The sequence below is a fragment of the Hyposmocoma kahamanoa genome, unplaced genomic scaffold, assembly GCF_003589595.1.
Source record: "Hyposmocoma kahamanoa isolate Upper Pololo Valley unplaced genomic scaffold, ASM358959v1 66, whole genome shotgun sequence".
Taxonomy (NCBI): Eukaryota; Metazoa; Arthropoda; class Insecta; order Lepidoptera; family Cosmopterigidae; genus Hyposmocoma; species Hyposmocoma kahamanoa.
Genome location: NW_020653854.1, coordinates 14,922,085 through 14,943,952, shown reverse-complemented (window position 1 = coordinate 14,943,952; position 21,868 = coordinate 14,922,085). Strand labels below are relative to the sequence as shown.

The following is a 21,868-nucleotide window of genomic DNA, read 5'->3' as shown; positions in this document are numbered from 1 at the left end:
AATAAAACCAAAATACCAACACAAAAATAAATTTTACTTACAAACTAAAATAATAAAAAATTAAACTAAATAAATAATAGCAACAAAATTGTCACACTAAGCTATGAGCACAGTTTTCAAATTCAACTTTATTCTTGACTATTTTTGATATTTCTTCTTGTAGAAGTCTATGTAATGGTACACCATCATGTTTGTAGATCCAGTAACCATTATTTTTTAAAACTAAGTCATATCGCTTAGGCCCTGAAGTTGGCGAACTTAGCCAAATTTGTTTATTTGGAGTTTGCCTGTTTATTACATAGGTCCCATGTGGTGGACCAAATGCTACTGTTAATACACCGTCCTGAAACAAAAAATTCATTGTACACATTTTAAAACGTTTATTGTTAAAAATCAAACATCATTATAATGTATCTAGTATATGAGAAAACAAAAACAACATGCAGCTGTTAAAAATATATGTATAAAAAAAGAAAAGTAATATATTTTTTAACCAGTTACATACAACTAGCGTCGCCAGACATTACTTTTGTTTCGGTAGATATTGCAGAAAAGTGTAACTGGAAGGTGACTAATGAAACGTTTGGAAGAGATCATATAATATTGAGTGTCGCATTTGAATATCATAGCCATATTATGATATGGCCTATAAATAATATAACCTGTCGTTCGAAAAAGAAACTTTAAAAAAGCTCAGTGCGACAAATACAGTTGTTGTGGGAAACACAGCAAAACATCTAATTACAAAACAAACGGAATCACATTTCATCGGTAATTAAATATTAAATATTGCAATTTTCGTCCATTATAGCAAAGCTCAAGTTAACTAGTCGATTTGAAGTGAAACAGTTGACGACACCCATTGTTTCGAACTCCGGCTAGCCAATCGGAGCGCAGCACGGTGATTCACGCTCCATACTAAGGCGGTCATAAATACGTAACTCCGAAATTATTATTATTTTTTTATTTTATTACGTTAAAATATGATTAGGTAAACGTAAATTAATAAAATTATACATTTTAAAAAATATTTGACAATATTTAGGTGTAAAAATGTCTCGCAGTAATTTTGTTTTTAGACGATGTATCTAAAACATTTTATACTGCGACTTTTAATGGTAAAACTGTGTAAATAATGATTATTTGTATTAACAATAACCACAAATGAATAAATTAAAACAATAAAAATACATAAAAAAGTTCATTTTACAAAATACAAACAAAACACAAATTATACCAAAATACATTAAATCTCAACAATATTAACTTTAAATACATAACAAGTCTAATACAGCTTTTGACAGTACACCTTTTTTTTTAACAGGTAACTTTCGTAGACCTGTTATGAAGGGATCTGAATGAAGAAGTAGCCTATTTACTAAATCTGTGTTGGTCACAATGCGACTCATTTTACGCGTATGATTTTTTCTAAAAGACTTGATGTATTTGTTAGTCGCTTCAGCTGCTTCTTCAGACAACTCTCCGATTGACAACAAACCGTAATCTATAACATTAGCACCATGAATTAGAACTTTGTGAACGGAAGCAGGCATGTTATACCACGGATACTCGGCAACTAACTGCCGAGCCGTCTCTAAAGCGAACTCTTCGAAGTTCGTCTTATTAATATTATATCCCGAATTTAAACATTGAAGGATGATCCAGCAACGATCTAGGAGATCCTTCTTGATCCCAGTAATTTCAGCGGAAATTTCTGAATTCGAGAAAAACCGCCTGGCTGTATTACCATCGTTTGATGTTCCGCTTCCGCCACTTTTAGGCTTATCCACTATAAGCCCTAATCTTTCTCTAAATTGAGTCTGAACATATGATTTTTTTGCAGCAACAAGCATTTTGTCATTAGCGGACCTAGCTTGCCATTTCCTAACATCTAACTTGTACGCGACATGAACAAAATATTCAAAAAAACGTATTAACGCGTGAAGAGGTGATAAACCAAATTCATATTTACTCTCATCGACTTCCTTATTTAAACATTCGTCAATTTTGTTCATTTCACTGGGCAAGGCGTTACAAATAAAACATTTTGATGAAGAAACACCACTAAGTGCATTACACACTTTACCATCTACCATAGTAAGTTGCAAACAATGAGTAATGCGATATTCGCGATCTTCTTCCTTGAAAACAGTAGGCTGCAAGTTCCTTATTTTATCTTTAAAATGAGCTTCTTCCTCAACTGACACTGCAGTCGATTCCTTCAAATATCGGAGGCGTATAGGACGACAGTATCGAGTTGATGAAGGACGAGGATTTTTCCACAAAACTACTGAATTTTCTTTGTTATCTGTTGTCAAAACAAGCTGAAGTGACAAACAGGCTACTGTCTTCAAGAGTGGAGTCAGAAAAACACTGTTTATATTCTGAATGCCCTGTACTGCCATCGAAACCCCATTTCCCTATCAAAGATATCTTATCTAGAGACTCATTAGGTACACTATCCAAAACATCTTTTTGAGACTTGAGAATCCGATTGGCAGTATGATCTAATAAACTTTGAAGTTCGACTTCGGCGGATGATTCTGTAACAGTAATATCTGAAGGATAACAGTGTTTTTTAGATTCCACGACACTTTGGTAAGATGGGAAAATGGTTTTTGAAAACTTATTGTCTATAAATTTCTTTACTAATATATATTGATGTCGAGTTAACTGAGCTTCAACAATGAGCGATAAAACTTCGCTAGAATCGATTTCAGGACAAGACAAGCTATCGGACGCATTGAGCAATGACTGTACAAGAGAAGGGTCTTGGTTAGACAAACTAGCCAATCTTCTCCTTTTTGTACGTTTACTGGTGTCGTCAAAGTTAATTCTCGGACGGCCATGCGATGAAGAAGTTGATGGTTTAACTTCGTCAAAGCTCTGAGATACACGTAACTCAGTTCGCTGTACATCAATATTTTCAACGACATGCAGCCAATCTGAATATTTTTCTAAGAATTTAGATCTAGTACGATTCGACTTTGCCCAGTAGTGGGAAATTCGTTTACAAATATTCTTAATTTTAAGGCTTAAAGTCTCTAAATCAATATTTTCGATGTCGTCAGAAAGGGATGATGTTTCGGTCAAAGTGCTCAGGACGTGTTGCATTTTTTCATTTGGATTACCCACTTTAGAGTGCCAAATATCAAAAATTGTCATCCTCGATACAGAACATTTGAAAAATGTACCTAAAACAATATGAAAGCTGAACTTAAAAAAAAATTAAAAATTCAATACTATGGACATGCATACTTTGACACCCCTTTAAGCCAAGAAGAGGCAGCAAGATGCAAATGAAACTTATAGCTCTTAATAAGGACATACTCCTTATTCAAAAACCATATACCTCAGGTGCAGCTCAGCGCAGCCAAAAGTTGTAGGTCTAAAGGAAATTAAGTTATGCCAAAAATTTTCACCAAAAAACTGCCTTCAATAAAAAAATTATATAAAAAAAAATATGCATAAAAAAAATTAAAAAAAATTGATAATAAAAGTACATACCATGCTCTTGGATCTCCATGCTTTCACAACACGTAAACACTTGATTTGGAATAGTGACACTCAAAAACAAAGTGATTAAGTTTCGATGACTCACACGTGGTGATAATTAGTCTCGCGATGCGCTCACTTCCGATGCACAAAAGTGAATGATAACGTGACCTAATTACATTGATATTTATAGTTTTTGGAAGCTTGTTAACTAGTTACTAACTTAGTGAGTTGATCTAACCGGGATAAGCCAATGATTTTTTTTGATTTATGGCCTATGGGGGAATCACAGTGCGCAGTTGTCACAGTAATGATATGGCAGAATAGTTTTCAAACAAATTAAATGACATTTCGTCTCTATTTCTGGTCATGTACTCGATGGGTTAAAAGTTGTCAAGATCCCAGCTCGAAATTTAGACCTAAACCGTATTAGAATTGTAATATATCAAAAGCAGTTGCAGAACGTCGCCACACACACGTCACATGTAAGACGAAACCCAACGCCTGATAATTACACCATATACAAAAATAAACTCTCAGTAGCCCGTAAGCATACAAACTACTAGATGCAAAGGTTGGAAAGAATTTTGTTCTGGTATTGGAGAGGAAACGTTATCATAAGAAATGTGGCGCAGAATGAGCTGGATGAAGGGCAAAAGGTGTAATAAGAATAGTATAGCTCCCGATAAAATTAAAGAACTACTTATGTCACTAACTCCTGACTCAGTTAGAGATAAACCGCCCGATATAAGAGACATTCCCAACAGCTTATTAGAAAACGAAATAACTGTAGCGGAATTGAATAACTGCATAAAACGCAATGATTCAGCCCCTGGTGTTGATGACTTTTCCTATTCAATGCTATTTCATCTTCCCAGTCGGGTTTCCCAGAGTCCTGCAAAAACATTTTTATTAAGTATTTACAACTTAATTTTAAACATAGGGGTAATTTCCTAGCCAGTGGAGCGATATAAAAATAATTCCCATATTGAAGCCATATCGTGACCCCAACTCTCTATCATCGTTACGCTCCATGTCTCTTATGTCCTGCCCGTGCAAACTCTTTCATTTCATCCTTATGAAAAGAATTGAGTGGCACGTTGAAAGTCGAGACTTGCTATCTCCAGCATCTGTAGGCTTTAGGAGAGCGCATTCATGTGTAGACTGTCTATTGAGTATCGTAACAGATGTAGAGTTGGGATTTTCAAAAGGATCCCCTACACTAGCATGCTTTTTGGATGTTTGTAATGCATACAACAATGTGAATGTCTCTGCACTGGTGAGTGTGCTGATGAATATTGGAGTGGGGGCAAAAATCTGCAAGTATCTGTGGAATTTCCTAACTAATAGAACTCTGATAGTTCAATTGTCCAATAATAACCTTTTTGCTAGACAATCAAACAGAGGTTTAACTCAAGGCGATCCCTTATCCCCATTATTGTTCAATATCGTCTCCATGAATCTCACTAAATTAGATACAGACGTAAAAATATTGCAGTACGCCGATGATTTTGTTCTGTATGAGACGGTGCATGGCAATGATATCCAGTAAGAGATATTAAAATTTTAATCTGATTTTGCAAAAGAATTACGAAATATTGGGTTATGCATCTCTGAACATAAAAGTAAAGTTTGCTTTTTTAACAAATCCAGTAGAGAATTCACTGTAGAATTAGATATTAATGGTGTGGTATTGAGTAACGATAGAAAAGTCAAATATTGTGACGTTGTATTTATCATCTGACGGCTGTCGCTCTAGCTCTTCCCATTGCCTAGACAGTCTGTGATAGACAGGCATAACTTAAAAAAAGTCGCGATCGACATTAATCGTGTTGTGTCTACATGTGAACAACTCCATTTAAATATACAAGCCAAGATACTTTAAACTACACGACCATAATGTCGTCACGTCAAAGTGGGAACGCAGCCTTACAAGTCATGCTGCTACGTTTATAGAGAATTACCAAACTTGTCTCAATACCCTATGGTTTTACACACACAGAATACAATGATTACTGAGAAATTGTTTATACCCGTAAAACATCACATTTAATGTTAACTTTAATCCAAAGTGTAACGTAAGTCTCAACTCACACTGGCGCAGACGTCTCTGCGAAAAACATGACGCGTCGCGAAGGCTTCGTCAAGCGTCGTGACGCGTCATGTCTTTCGCCTATAGCATATACATTTCTATTTTCTCATTGTTGAGGTACAAACTTCAGTTTTTGCAAATATGGAATCGCGCGCTTTTCAAGTGATGATTTTGACAAATTGAGCAGCAAACTGCAGCAAAACTGTTGCAATTAAAAGTTTACCTTTACACTTTACACTTAGGCTCAACTCACACTGTCCTGTTTTTCAACTCGATGCAACTCGAAGTTGCATCTGATTAACGTGACACGCTCAATGCTATGTGAGCCTGGCTGTTTTGCCTCCCACATCAACAGTACTAGTATAATGTAAATGTTTATTTTAGTAGTAGTAGAGCGTCTTGTGAAAGAGTTCGTCCAGGTTAGTACTGCCATCTTACCTATTTCTGCCGCCAAACAGTAATGTCAGCATTACTGTGTTCCGGTTTGACGGGTAAGGGTGCTGGTGAAATTACAGGCACGTAGGACTTGTCAACTTATGTCCTAGGGTGACGGGCGCAGTGGCAGTGCCCCTCAGATCTTTACGATTTGAAGCTCTGAGTGGCTTATGGTTGGACTCGAAATTGCCCTGGAGTACTCTTATTAACGAGCTATGCGAAAAAGTTTACAAGCACCTCAATATATTAAAAATTCTAGCAGGTAGTTCTTGGGGCGTCCACCCGAAGTACATGAGAAGGTTGTACATATCTCTATTTGAGAAGTCGCATCGATTACGGGAGCTTCTTATATGCCAACTCCGTGAAATGTCACTTGCACAAACTGGACCTTATCCAAAATAAAGCATTACGTATCTGTGGAAGCTTTATTAAAACTACGCCCATTCATGCAACGGGGTGCGAGCTAGCGCTACCTCCCTTAGCAATGCGAAGACACTGGTTAGCTTGCAGATATTGGTTATCCACAGCATCACTCACCAGCAAAGTGAGTTTGAAAAGTATGCAGGAACTTATAGCTGAATGTAGCAATATCAGAAATAGGTATTGGGTTAATAAGTCAAGACCAATTCTAGTAGAAGTTTGCAAAAGTATAAAAGATATTGAGATGTACAAAAACCATAAACTAGAAATGTTTAACATGGATTTCCTCATTAGATGTAAGAAAATGTATAAAGTATAAGATGTGTAATATGACAACACCAAAAAGACAAAACAATATTAGGACTTTAAGAGAAATAGTATTAAACCTGGTCACAAATAAATATGGAGATTACTATAAAATTGTTACTGATGGTTCCAAAGGTACAAATGGCGTGGGAGCAGCCGTTTTTGATCCACAACAAAATGTACTTAAACTAAGATTATGTCAGGAGTCCTGCATAATGAGAGCAGAGTTAACTGCATTAGTAGAAGCTTTATCCTTTGCTAACTCTGTAGATACTAGTAAAGTCGTTATTCTTACAGATTCCAAAAGTGCATTACAACACTTAGTCCAATGTGTTTTGGGAGGCCAAGGTATGCCCACAGCTTATGAAGCTATGATATTGCTAGTTGATTTGTTGTCCAAGAATATATGTATAATGCTGCAATGGGTTCCATCACACATCAGACTAGAAGGCAATGAAATAGTAGATAAATTAGCAAGAGAGGCTATCACGGAATCCATGGAACCGTCATGTAAACCTCTTGCTGCAGAAATAATCCCATTTGTAAGAGAGTTAAATATGGATATGTGGAGTAAGATCTATGGTGAGAATTCTGCAGTGAGGGGGATTTGGTACAACACTGTTCAAGTGCATCCACAGCCCTGGTTTGTGGACGGCGCACTTTCTAGAAATGTATTGGTCTTGGCTTTTAGATTGCGTACTGGCCACCTTCCCTTAAATAAGTTCTGCTATCTAATGGGAAGAGCGGAATCTCCACTATGTAAATTCTGTAACAGACTTGAGGATGTGCTGCACTTAATGGAATGTGGCCATTGTGTCGCTCTGAGAAACCAATTTCGATTGGGGGATGTTTGGCAGGTCGGGGAGTTGAACATCATGTTGAGTGATCCATTGACGAAGAGGGCTAAAACTCTGTACTCATATGTGAGGCCTTGTCTCTCACTGCGAGGCGACGCGATATAGCGGACTGATAGTCCACAGGGATTGACATCACAAGGCCGACATTGACACCCAAGTGTTACAGGCCTTATTAAAAACAAGTTTATAAAAAAAATACAACTAGATAAAATATTTATAAAACTATTTTTAATTAGGAGATTTTCGTAGAAATTATAACACGAAAATCCAAAGATCTTTACTTACACTGTATGTTACATCAGCACCTTTAAAATTAGGGTTCTCGTCGATCAATTCTTCAAAATAGTCGCACAAAGACTCCAAAGTTTCATTGCAAACTTCCTCAAATACTACAGGATCCACATATTCTGCCTGAGGATTATCAGATGATGCAGAAAGTCTTCGAATTAAAGGAGACTTGCAACTGTATTTAATCGTTTTAGCACTTGAATATTGAGGAATGGCTAAGGCTAGACTATTGATTTGTCTCCGTGCCAGACAACGGCTGGTACGCAAAATACTTCGAAGCATTATAAAAGTTTTAGAGGTCAGCTAAAGCAACTTCGATACGAGAGGTTATGTTGACATTGTTGTGTAGTGTGACCAGATTTAAATTGATGATCCTGCTCGGCTAAAAACTTGTAAAAGTTACTAAGCTTTTTTTAATTTTTTTAGAATTATGCTAATGAATATTTCACAATTTTTATAGAAATAAACGGCCATTGTATTGATTTAATCATTGTTTAACCTATATAATAAATTTTCTAATCTATATTTTAACCCTTTACCGCATATATCTTCCAAGAACACTTACAAGATCTATAGAAATATAGAGTGCAATCATTTTTTACGTAATGTGTTTTTTTTTCATTAGGTACCTTCATGTACCTGAACATAGTTAAATTAAGCAGGGGTCATTATTTATCAGTGCACATAGGCTTCAATCCGTACACATTCCTTTAAATAAATTTTTGTATTGGATGCAGAGGTTGACCTCACCGAATCATTTGTTCATGGAGTGTGTTCGGACGGAACTTAACACTCTTAACAGGGCGCGGTTATTTGCACAACCTGGTATCCGTACATTTAATGTTAGGTGGTTTCAATCAGTCTTATCGGAGCCAACGTGTAGTGCCGCGAAAATTTTGTATACATGATTGATTAGGTTAGGTTAGGTACATCAAACTGTATCTGTCTGGATTTTTTAAATGTTTTTGTAATGGGGCTGACTTGTTCAATAACGTGTTTTATTTTCAAAAGGGCAAAATTATAAATCTCTCTGAACAATTTCAAGACTTTGTCCAAAACTACGGAACTGAATAAGAAGTATTTGAAAATATTGTTAAATGTTTAGGTTTAAATTTTAAATATATACATGTGAGGAAAAACCAATAGCGGCTGAAATAATGTTAGAAAAAACTTTAAAATTGCACTCCTGAAGAATCTGTGTTTTTGAGTTAATACCCTGTACATCTGGACTAACGACATGTTTGGGAAATTCTCTAAAATGGTACTAGAATTATCAGTACGTTAAGAAAAATAAGACATTACTTCAAAATGGTAGAATTTTGTTTACATTTCTTACTAAGTAACCATGTAAAACTTGGTTTTGTAATCAGTAAATATCTGCTAATGTTTTATTAGATCCTGCTAAAAACTGCCTACTTTTTCTTGCTATTATAAGCCTTAAATTAGGGGCCGCTAGAGTAGCAGGATCCTGCTAAATCTGGTCACACAGTCGTTTTGAAAAAAAAAAAAGTTGACATTACAATGACATTGACTTTGTTATACGGATACTTCATAAACTTCATATAAAACTGCCCACTTTTTCTGAACTTCAAATCTTCTATCATCCTTCTATTATAAAGTAGCCTAGCAAATAAGTATACCAATTGTATTATAAAATAATATTACTAGTTTTGGTCATCCAAGTGGCCACATTCCTGTAAAAACTAAAATGTAAAAAACATTAGAAAGTGACGCATTACTATTTTGAAGCCTCTCTCTCCGCTCGTTTTATTATGTTAGTGCGCAGTCCAGTTTAGTAATAGTATACAAGTCCGTGCTTTGTTATTGATCTATGCAGCATGGTTTATTATTTTAGCTTTTATCTAAACCAGAACTAAATCTAAACAAAGATACATTAATAATTACACAAAACAGTCAACTTTAACAAAAAATAAATGTATACTTTTCCAAAAGTATGATGACATGGCTTTTAATTGTAAATATTACTTATTGTAAAATTCCAAATGTTTGAGAAGTTCTTGTGCACTTAATGGAAACTGACAACCTGTCTTATCTATAGGAGTGTAGGGTCATCAAAAATATCAATAATAATGTCAGTACAGAGTACTAAAAAGCTGACCTCAAAAGTTTGTGGACTTACATCTATTTGCCAAGTCTTATTGAAATCGGTTACCGGAAAGTGCGCGAAACCGGATTCATCCACTAGTTTGCCACTTTTAGAGGGAGAATATTTTCTTCAAATTTAAATGGCCTCTCTCTCCTTACTTAGATTTGACATTAACTTTTAGCGTTAACTATGTAAAGCACTAACCAAAATTCCGTTTGTAGTACAAATATTTTATTAAACACTTATGCATACGATCAAAGACAGGCTTTTTAAGATCAAAGAATCACCTAATAATTATTTAACACGTTCCCTGTGGAACTAGAAATCAAAAATTGACCCCTCACGTGCAATTTTTTTTTTTGCAAATACGTCGGAATTGATATATATTAATACATTTATGGATAGAAAACTCATTTTCATAAACTCCCTTTCCATTATCTAATTTTTCCCGAGTGCCCCATATATGATACACGCACGTATGAGCTCTTTACTTGATGCCACATATATGGTGCATGCACGTACTAGTTGTTTACTTAATGCATTACATATAATTCATGCACGTTTAGAGTCATTTTGACAGATGTTTTAGTTAAATATCTGTAGTCTATGTGTAGTCTATACCGTGAAAAGATAGAAAAAGTTAGTGAAAGTTTATTATAAAGTGTTACGAGTTATATAGTTATCTAAGTGTTTGACAAAGTTTTGATTTTACCAACATGTCATGATCATCAAATGGCAATGTCCACTGGTTTCAGGCCAATCATGAAACCTAAAATTGTATTAGATTACAATCCCGGCAAGAAGGGCATTGATATAGCTGATCAGCTCGCAAGTTACAATTCGCCCGTTCGCAAAACTTGTTTTTGGTATAAAAAAATTGCGGATGATCTGATGTCGGTAGCTGTTGTAAATGCAATTTTGATCTACAAGGACCTCCATCGAAATAATAAAATGACACTGCTGACAGGTCATGAAATAATTATCAGTCATCTGGAAATTCAAGATGCTGAGCCGTTAGCTGGGCCATCAATGACATCTAACTATTCCCGCCATGAATTGACCAAAATCCCATGCCGATGTGCTACCAAAATTTCCAGAAAGCGTTGTGTTGGTTGCTACAAAATTATGACTGAACAAGGCAACACACCTACAGAAGCTCGTAGAAAGGCAAAGCAAACGGACACCGAATGTTTGATGTGTAAAAAAGCATTGTGCCTTCATTGCTACAATGCTAGCCATTAAATAATGATTTTAGTTGTGCTTACTAGATAATTATTGTTTCTTGGGTTTTATGACATTGTTTATTTGATTATTGTTTAGTTTTTATTATCACGTGCCGTATACGCAAGTCAATAATTAGATCTTTCTAACTTGTAATAAAAAAATAATAAATATTTTTCGTGATTTATTTTGATAGTAATAATCTGGCAACATTGGTTAAAAAGTCATCCGGTACCACAGACTACTTAGTGAACTACGTTCAGACTGCTCACTGTAGTACTTTTTTTTCAGTAGTAAGAATTATTTTTAATCTGTGATACTAATGTCGACTGACATTCCATTTTTTTTTAATAGGTAGACGATATTGTCTTGCAAAGGAGCAGAACGTATACATCCATACTTTAAAAAAAAAAAGGTGGTTAGGGGTTCCATTTCATTTATATAAAATAATACGATAAAATAAAATAAATAAAACAACTCAATATTTGTTATGTTGTTGTTGTTTTTTGCATAAGGATTCATTTTATTTGTTAATTTTTCGAACGACATTTTCTTATTAAACTGAAGGGCTCTCTTAGCTCTTCGATGAAAATCGGCCTGCTGTTTAGACTTTTTGTATTCTTTATAAATACTTTTGCATGTTGGTAACAAATCTTTTACTTTCGTGATTAAACGTCTTCTCATAGGTTTCGGATCCTTAGCAATTCTGACTGTATCCAAGCCTGGAAAACACAAAAGTGAATGATGAAGTCAAGTACTATGGAATGTAAAACATTATAACAACATGCAGCTGCACACTTACATATTATGTTGTATGTTACAAGTTTGTTGTATTTTCGACTATACATAAGGTTATTAGAAGAATATACTAGGTTACATAATACAAAGAAAATTAATGTCTGAACAGGGAACAAACTCAGGACCTCTGCATATCCAGCATGGAGTAAATAAAGGTTCATTGCAAACATATTCATGTGGTAATAATACAACAATAATAACTCAAAATTACTTACCAGAGGCTTGAAATGCTTCATTCATCACTGGTTCAATGATTACAGGATTAACTGAAAAATAATTAGGTACTGTTGAGAAACAAGATGTTTCCATCATATAAAACAGATAGATGATGTTTATAAAATAGATCACAATAAACATACATAATTAACATCTACAATAAACGAGGTATTGTGGGAGAGATTGTAGCACCATTTGTCCACACTCACTGATGGTCTATAAGTACAAGTTGCTTCAGAATTGTGTAAAAAATGAAAAGTTGACACACCGTTTAAACTATCCTTTATAACTTGAGTCCAACAAAAAAATTCCATTACCTAAGTCCTGTTTAGGCGGTGAAATTTGCGATGGGCCAGGCACATTCTGAGACTCACTGGAGCTAGAGGCAATTACTTCTGAAACGTGAGAAATTACACACTATAATTTTATGCAAGTCTCTCCTGAAGGTATTTTGGTATTCTGTGTGTTTATGAGTGAGAGTTAAATAAATGTGATAGGTGATAGTTGAAAATAATAACTTGTTATTTATTTGCAACAAGCATTATGTATACTATATTATCGCATACTATAATATCGAACCAGTAAAGGGGCCAATATGTCAGAATATAAATTTACATGCAATAAATCCATTTCAACAGTTTTACTAGAAAATGTTACAGTAATACAAACTGCATTACTGACCTTTTAGTGGTTCCCTTTGAAAGTATGTGTGGTCAAAGTGTCTTTTACGCGAGTAACTATGCTCCAAATCAATATCCATGTTTTCTGTAAGTGCAAAATAAACAAAACAATTAATATTAATAACATTAAAAGTTATTCCTTCGAACTAGGACACATCCGGGTATAAACACTAACACATGCAGGTATAAACAAACAATTCAAAACTCAATACTATTTCTTTAGTTTTAAAATTAAGTAAGTACTTAAATTGTTATAAGTTATTAACGCTGGATACACCAACGTCGGCAATTGCGAATTTGTTTCTTAGATGACGGTTATAGTTATTAATATTTTATTTCTACAAAGCAACTACGGGCTAAGCTCATATTAAAAGTCTGTTAGGACGTAGAGATTAGAAGGCTATAGTAAAGTCTGTACTTAAAACTTACCGGCATTGTCCTGTGATGGTATTCCAGAGGAAATCTCGTCTTCGGTAAACAAACATGGATATGCACTGCCTATGAGACGTGATTTCGGCGTAATAAACCTCTTTTCAAAGTGTTTTTGACATACAAAAACGTTTGAAAGTTCTTCTGGTGATAACTTTTTCAGATTATCACGATTTAGACACTTTAACCACTTCATGAGTCTTTTCTCAGTGCGAGGAAAATGATGTAAAATAGCGTCCTGTCGTGAACTTTTACATACACAACACTCGTACATTTTGTATGAAGCAAAATACAAACACACAATACAGAATTAACGGAGAGGATAAGCACGTCACGTCTTCACTCGATCCGAACCTGTACAAACAAGCTACAAGCCACTACAAGGTGAAAACAACAAAACAATAACAACGTGTAAAATACTACGATCACTACCCAAGATGGCGGAAAGGCTACCTACGCCTGCGGCAGCCAATCACAGCAAGGAAACAAAAATGACAAATGTCATTATTCATTAAAAAAGATGGCCGCTATTGCGAGCGGTTTTCTATAGGTAGATTACCGGCCGTGTCCGGTACCACTTGCTTATTGTCACAATTTTTGTGGTCCATACGTGCAAGCAAATAAAGATGATCTAGCTTACACGTGCAAATTTTGAAAAACTTTTAAATTTACAAAGGGTCGTGTCTCATATGTGGTGCACTCACGTGTCGTTTGGACCTCGAAATGCATCACATATGATGCATGCACAGGGAACGTGTTAATAATGTGCCGATTCGATTTTCCTGCTAAAAGATTTGATTCATGATTGATTCTTGTTCACCTTAATTCTATCTACTTGATAATAGATGGCAGCTTTTAAAAGCATCTATTCTACGTCCTTAATGGCGGCCACTTATTTAAAGCATCCCCTGCATGTTGCCCAAAAAACTTCGAACTGACACGATGGTGACAAACGAATTGAGTTGTGCATATAGTATTCTGTGGAGTTGTGTCTGGTTGTGTGTCAAATTTAGTGTCATACGATTTTCCATTTTATCTGTCGTTTGCTTTGTTGTTGTAATATTAAATGTAGTATTTACACAGAAAAATAAAATCTTTTGACGATATGAAAGAATAAAACTGTTTTGTAGTGTATAAAGTTGAAAGTTCCTAAATTAAAGAAAAACATGGAAATTCGAGTTTGTAGTTGTGCTTTTCTATTGTGGTTTTGTGTACTATTTACACAAGCTAATTCATCAAATTATAACGGTATGTTCATTAAAAAACAAGCGTGTTATAGGCTTTAAATTTAAAGTTATATTAAGTCTGTAGATGACGAGTACCACTTTGATGATTTGAATATGAAATAAATAAAAATTGTATAAAGCAGTAATGCTATGATATTTTAGAGTTTGATATTTTAGTTTTTTATATTCTAACCAAAGTCTATAGGTGCTTTTTATATTCAGTACTAGTGTTTTTTTTGCATGTTGAGAAAGTCCACAAATTTTTTCAAAACTTTATATCTAAAGCAATACTATATTTTGAAACAAGATTCTAAAATAGTTAAATACTTTGTTATTATTATCTGGTTTTCCTTTCTTTTTCTGTCTGTTGGTTCGTTTTAACCACACTTATGGACTTATTATTATACTTTATTTTAAGCACATTGGTTAGGCGGATCTACAACTATTGAAAAGGATGGCACTATGGGCCAAAAAGTTGACATCTACTGTTACTCTGGAACACCTAAGAGTGTATTAGCTTTATGGCAAACAATAAAGGTAAGCAAAAAAATACTTTTGCTATTTTTCTCATGTTATTGTTAATTGATGCTACCATTTGGGCTGTTATGATTAGTAGCCCATTTACATTTGCTCTTTTATATTCATGACCAATAGCAAACTCTTGATAGTTTCTATTGATATTTTTTAATTATGATATTATCTTTGTGACTATTTTAGATGAATTGCTTATCGTCACCTAAATTCGTAAACCTTGTTACCTCCGTCAATGTGAACTGTTGAGTAGGCACAAAAAACAGAATTACTAGAAATAATTGTATACACAATCAGTGATTATACCTTTATTTTATAATTAAAATGAGGTCTACAAATTTTATTTTAATCTTTAATTACCCAATATTGCACTTGAAGAGCAAAAAAGGAATTCCACCCAAATACGGAATTGCAAATTTTCAAATTTAGCCAACATGTTTACTAATTGTGGCTATTTCTGTAAGTGATTTATTCTCGTTTCATTGATAACATACTTGTTGGTTATGTTTGCTTTACTTGATGATGATGAACTTACACATACATATACTAATAGATTGATACCATGCTTTTTTTACATACTTATCATAGTCATAATGAATTTACTTGTGAAAACACAGGTTGTATGGAAGTTAACATATACAAAATAAATATAATTTTACTGAGTCTGACCTAACTGTATTACAAACATATTAAAGTTAATATGTTTATTCATTAATATTATATGAAATCAGTGATATTCATATTGTATTTTAATTGCATTCTAAACATTGTGTATTGTTTTTTATCATGGTCACTTGATAACCCAATGTTAGAAGGAATGTCCTATCGGGAATTTGTATCAAGTTCCGCAATTAAAGCGAAACAAAGATACTGCACCATATCATCCAGGACGGCGATATCCCACTATATATACACACTATATATACACAATAAACCACTTTAAACTCTCTCAGAAATATCTCACCTAGCGATTGCGACATAAGTATAGACTTTTCCCATTCTTTAGTTTCATAGTATGTTATAATAAATTCAGTATGTATTTTTGTATAATTCGCACAACTCTACTATTACATACATTGTGCCATTGTTGTTGGTTGCACCATTATTTCCGATAGCTCCAAACTACAAACAGCAGGTGTGGATGTGGCAACATTTGTTTCTTTTTCTTCAATTACTTTTCTTCAATTTCTACAATTACTATATTTCGTTTTCAATATATGGACAAAATGTTATGTAATAAAGTGAGTGTAGTGAGAATGAGAATAGTTTGCATTTATTTGAAAAATTTGTACCATATGTATGGAGAATATACTATTTGCTTTTAATTGTAACTGCTTAATATTTCTTTACTTATAATTTTATTATAATGGTTGCAAATAAACAAGAACATTTGCTCGTTTCAAAAAGGATTTCATAACATTTGAAACAAGTATAATATCATTGTTTGAAAAGGTTCCTACTTGTTATTATTTATATAAGGGATTGTACTACTATGTTATTTATATTGGTTATAATTAGGCTTTATGCAATATAGAGGCCTATTGAGATATGAGCGATATTCGCTACCACTGTGGTTAGGGGGTAGCGAAGATATCGGTATCCTATCGGGAATTTGTATCAAGTTCCGCAATTAAAGCGAAACAAAGATACTGCACCATATCGTCCAGGACGGCGATATCTTTTACTTTGCAAAATTGGTTTCGCCAGACGGCGCGGCAGCAGCAGCAAATTCATTCCCTCCACAAATGAGTGACGATTAGTTACCGTATTTAATGGATTCATTTGCGATCGTGACGTCGAAACAGTTATCTAATGAGATTACATGTTACGCACGGTTATAGCGTGGTGGTCGTATACACTGACGGCACAGAAGTGAAGTGAGTAGAAATACCACATACCCACTTGTATTTCGCCACATACAGCACTAGCGAATATCACGTATATCTGGATAGGTTTTTAGAACTACATATTGCTGCCTAAATTACTCCTAACTATCTCTCACAAGCATTCCGACTCGAGTTCTTACACATTTCGAATTGAAAGCGCCTATATTTGCTAACCCTTCTAATCATCATTCATCACTGTTGAAAATAGACCTCCCAACTAATAATAACACAACATGTTGACATCAAAATTTTAAACTAAGCTGTAAAAATTTTGTTTTAGTTCAATTTAAAAATCAAGAATGAAGAATTCGATATGTATTTTGGTAGTAGCCCAGAGGAAGTTTTCAAGCAGTACACAGAGGATAGTTACGGCTGGGCAGTTATCAACCCTTTTAGCCAGAAAACCCAAAGATCTGTGTCCGTAGATCTGTTTTTACCTACTTGCATGGCTGTTAATACTAAACAGAGGCATACTATTGAACTACAGGTTATTAGTAAGTATAACAAATTAGGATAGTTACTTTGATAATTATTTCACTGCTACCCTAAGGGCTCCTTCACATTAGACGCTTGTAGAAGCGTCGCAGTGGGGCGAATAATTTTTAGTTCACTGATTGTGATTGCAAAATTGGCACGCTTGTGTCACAACAGTGATGCTGCAACTACGCATTTAAATATTGTATGAAAGTTAGAAGTGGCGCGACTGCAGCGCCACCGTGGTGCCACTGCAGAGCTTCTATAAGCGTCTAATTTGACGGCGCCCTAAGGGTCAGTCTCAATTTCACCCAATCTCCGGTTCGGTGATATACTTGAGCCAGGGAGGAGTTGGCTTATGTAACTGCACCGGGTTTAGTCTTCACGATCGCAATGCTACTGCTTCTTAATCGGGCCAATTGAGCAGAATTGATGCAGCCGGAACTGGGTTGCAATGGTGCAACAAATGTTTAGTAATAAGAAAATGTTTCATGATAAAATATTATTTCAGGAGTAGATATATGGAGAGTGTTTCTCATGTGCCTGGGCATTACCCTCATATTTTTATCCCGTACTCTGAGCGGGAACTCTGTATTCTTCTATCTTTGCGGAATGTTTATCGGAGTTTTTGCATCGTTTATGGTGCTTGTTTATTATGTCAGCAGAATGCTGCCTAGGGTGAGTATTCTCTAACAATTTTATCTGTTTTGGTAATTCACACAAGTGTTAATGTATTTTTTTGTTACTTTGACTACCAATCGATAGAAATGATATTGATTGATAATAAATTATTTTATTACGTAGTACTGTCAGCGTCAAAATGGTCTAAGCATACAAAAAACAAAACAAGGAAAAGTGTACAGCACTTTGACAATGACTAATTTATGTTTGCAGAAAATACTAACATATGGAATTCTAATAGGCGGATGGACAGTAGGAGTCTATCTTTTCCAACAATTATGGGACAATATAAGAATGATTATACTATTACACCAGTCGTATTCGTTCTGGTATACGGTCATAATGAGCTTCATCAGCTTTTTAGTCTGCTATAGGATTGGACCACCCCGTAATCAGAGGAGCAAGAATCTTGTTATGTGGATTTTACAGGTACTTATAATCGTTAGAATGAATTAATAATTACCTCAGTAGAGAAATAAAATTTCAAATTCTGCATAATGGTGAGCATCTAAATTTAATAGGCTTTAGTGTACTTCTATTTGATAGGATAAATTAACTAGTTTACTATTATTTCAGGCTGTAGGAGTTCTAATGATATTCTTCAGTAGCGAATACCAGGAGGCTTCAGCAGCTATCATCGTTATTTCTTTATGCGTTAAATATTTCCCTGATTCTCTTATTCACAAAATTCAGGGGTATTGGTAAGTTATTTTTTGTTATATTGTTGCTATTCGAAATATATCAAACTTCAAACGAAAATGCACTCGATATGTATACATTTTTCCATGGACGTCGGGTTCGCGCTAAAAAGTGTCCGCACTTGTAGAGCGTTAAAATCGCATACAGAGCATCAATCGCGCAATAGTCTTCGTTTGTTCGAGTGACAGCGCGGTTGTCAATCATGCGGTACCAATATATGCAGTACAAATGATAACTTGTAAAAATTAGTGCAATAAAGTGTGAAAACAGGATTTTGTATCATATTTTCACTAAACAAATATATTGTGTTATCATAGTTGTCATTTAAGAGTGTTATTTTGTACAGTTTTATAGCATTTAATTTATAATATAACTGAATCGTAAATATAAATTATAAAAGCACACGAAATAATGAAATAGCTACTTGCCCTTTTTCTACTCATTGCATGCGCAAAAGATGGAAAGAGACCCATTACGTCAGTTTCAAGAAGCTTATATAAACTTCTTGGTCATTTTCAATTGTTCGAACCACAAGCGATTGAAATATTTAGAACAAAGAAACTGTAGAGTTGCTTTGATTTTAAACCTATTTTTAAAATGATTTTTTTATTACACGTTAGCAATAACTAACAAAATATTGTTGTACTCGTTTTACGGCATGATATTACCTATCAGAAATCAGAAAATACACTTGCCCGAAATAACATTTTCTCGAATTTTCATAATGTGTTTTTACGAAGATTACAAAACAAAAGCTACTTTTGTCTATGTAAAAAGCATCAAAGTTACTCGAAAGCGTAATGGAAAGCGTAATAAATCGGAATTACGGATATTCGAGTTTACGTTTAGTTAGAATATCGGTACATTTCTTATAGTACATGCTTATTTTCACATTTGTAGTAATAATTGTATGTATGTATCTGCCTAACTCTTTATTATACCTTTAAGTGGATTTGTACAAAATTCGACATAATAATATATATAAAAAAAAAATTAATATTTACGAGAAAGGCTATTCCATTACTCTTGTGTTCAAGTAAGTTTCAGTCGAAGCTAAATATGGTGTTTTTGGACCCTTAAATTGTTGTAAGCAAATTTAGGCAGTACTGCAATGACATTACAATTTAAATTAAATGTTTTAGTTTTTTATATTTCGTTACATGTCACTATGTTTGTATAGGTTAACCTCAGGTTTGACTGCTTGATAACTTTCCGCCTCGCGTCATACAGACTGGTGAAATTACAGACACTCGGGACTTGTCAACTTATGTCTCAGGGTGAAGGGTGCAGTGGCAGTGCCCCTCAGATCTTTGCGATTTAAAACTTTTAGTGGCACTGCAACTATTATGGACAGGCATATAGCATCAGGCGCACGACTTGTTCGTCCTGTCACTTGATATTATAAAAAATTAAGAAAGAGTACGGGGCTCAACATATCGCGATCAATATTGTACAACACAGTAATAATAAATGAATATAAATGTATCCTTTTTAGCATTAGGATATATTTATTTATATTCAATTATTATAATTGATACGAAAACGGGAAAGTAGATGAAATGGGAAATAGACGAATCGGGAAAAACAAATGGACCGATCGGGAAAGTAGACCGATTGTACCGAAGGGCTTAAACCAAATTATTCCGCTGAAACATATTCAGAAAATGAATGTAACAGAAAACCAACATAAAGCAGACCTTTCACTAGAAGATTGACACGAATAATATATTTAATATCGTTTCCAGGCGTCGTCGATTCCCGCCAAAGCTCCGTCTTCTAACCAGCGAAGAGTACTACGAGGAAGGCGCACGTGAGACCAAGAAAGCGTTGGATAATCTGCGCAAGTACTGTTCGAGTCCTGATTGCGCGCAGTGGAAAGTCATGCTCAAGCTCAACGACTCTCGCAGGTCAGAGTCTATGCGTACGCAGGCACTCAGGTTAGGCTTAAGCAGTGTTCTGCCCGATTACTCAATTAAATATGATTTAAAGTCTTCCCAGAGGACCGAACAAAGTCAGAAAGAGTACATAATGCAATTAATTGGATTGTGGAATAACAAAGCCGGTCACCCAAGGTCAACGCGCATTTTAACTTTCATTTTTAACATTGAAGAACGTGTTTATGAAACGTGTCGCTAACATACCATGTAGCACTTTAAAGCCCCATTTACCTACTACCTACATTGCTAATTCAAGTATCATGAAATCCATTTAATATGCTCCAAGAAAAGTCCCGGATAAATAAAACTGACGAATCATATCGCTTTATATCACAGCCAAAATTCAAAACAGCAGTCGGAAATTCAAACTAACCAGTCTTCTAACTTTAAAAACAAAATGCTGTATAATTATTAATACAACAAATACATATTAGATACAACAAACTAGTGGAGTAATTTCACAAAAAAAAAATTTAATTAAAAATGTTGTATCTTTTCTTGTAGATGGAGTAAAATGACGATTGCAGGGCTACCAGTTTTCGTAAAATAAACAGTCATTCAGTTGTTGTCGACAGCTTTATCGATAGATTGTGAAAGAAAATAAAATTTTGCAGAGAATGTACGAATGAATATTATGACGTTTTAATGATTAATAATTGCGTTACCAAAATTTTTATTCTTGATTTGACAGTTGGCCCACTAGTATCGAAATCAATTTGTGAAGTGCAGACACACGTTCTTATTTTAATGCAAACCATTATATTGCCCTGATGTAAACTATTAATTATAATCATAGACAAAACACCCGCGTAATAACAACAGTGCAAATAGCGACGGGAACTTCAGTCCTGATATTTATGTACCTACATGAATACTAGAAAGAGGTATATTACTTGTTATCCTTATATTTATCAATACGTTAAATACGAGCTTTAAAGAAAAGCCGAACTTTCTAAGTTATGTTTTGGGTTAAGTACAGGTTTCACGTAGTATAGTATAAGTTAACAGATCGTTATATACATAATTTCAATAAGAAAGAAGACATCCATAATATTAACCTTAGAGCTAAGTCCAAACTCATGGTACCACG

General features: G+C 34.5%; 3 protein-coding genes across 6 annotated transcripts in view; 1 reads left to right on the top strand and 2 right to left on the bottom strand.

The window, feature by feature from the left end:
• Positions 1-76: 76 nt before the first annotated feature.
• On the bottom strand, positions 77-8,188 carry LOC113231989 (frataxin homolog, mitochondrial). The gene is made up of 2 exons (XM_026466609.1): positions 7,891-8,188; positions 77-343 (listed from the first exon to the last, which is right to left on the bottom strand). Exons 1-2 carry the CDS (start codon positions 8,173-8,175, stop codon positions 92-94), a joined length of 537 nt encoding a protein of 178 aa, XP_026322394.1. The 5' UTR covers positions 8,176-8,188; the 3' UTR covers positions 77-91.
• A 1,272-nt stretch (positions 8,189-9,460) lies between these two features.
• Positions 9,461-21,868, top strand: part of LOC113231734 (nuclear envelope integral membrane protein 1) — a 17,919-nt gene continuing 5,511 nt past the window's right edge. Inside the window, exons 1-7 of one of the 4 annotated variants that reach the window (XM_026466224.1) lie at positions 9,461-9,527; positions 14,989-15,107; positions 17,268-17,481; positions 17,973-18,139; positions 18,356-18,571; positions 18,719-18,843; positions 20,587-20,778. In XM_026466224.1, coding sequence (XP_026322009.1) covers positions 15,033-15,107; positions 17,268-17,481; positions 17,973-18,139; positions 18,356-18,571; positions 18,719-18,843; positions 20,587-20,778 — 989 coding nt within the window. In that variant the 5' untranslated portion in view covers positions 9,461-9,527; positions 14,989-15,032. Of the gene's footprint in view, positions 9,528-14,107; positions 14,593-14,988; positions 15,108-17,267; positions 17,482-17,972; positions 18,140-18,355; positions 18,572-18,718; positions 18,844-20,586; positions 20,779-21,868 lie in introns of those variants that run through there. The other 3 variants (XM_026466225.1, XM_026466223.1, XM_026466221.1) reach the window with 3 other exon arrangements.
• LOC113231920 lies at positions 11,148-13,904 on the bottom strand. Its single transcript, XM_026466461.1, has 6 exons — positions 13,345-13,904; positions 12,917-13,000; positions 12,553-12,630; positions 12,235-12,285; positions 11,732-11,943; positions 11,148-11,231 (listed from the first exon to the last, which is right to left on the bottom strand). Exons 1-6 carry the CDS (start codon positions 13,616-13,618, stop codon positions 11,148-11,150), a joined length of 783 nt encoding a protein of 260 aa, XP_026322246.1. The 5' UTR covers positions 13,619-13,904.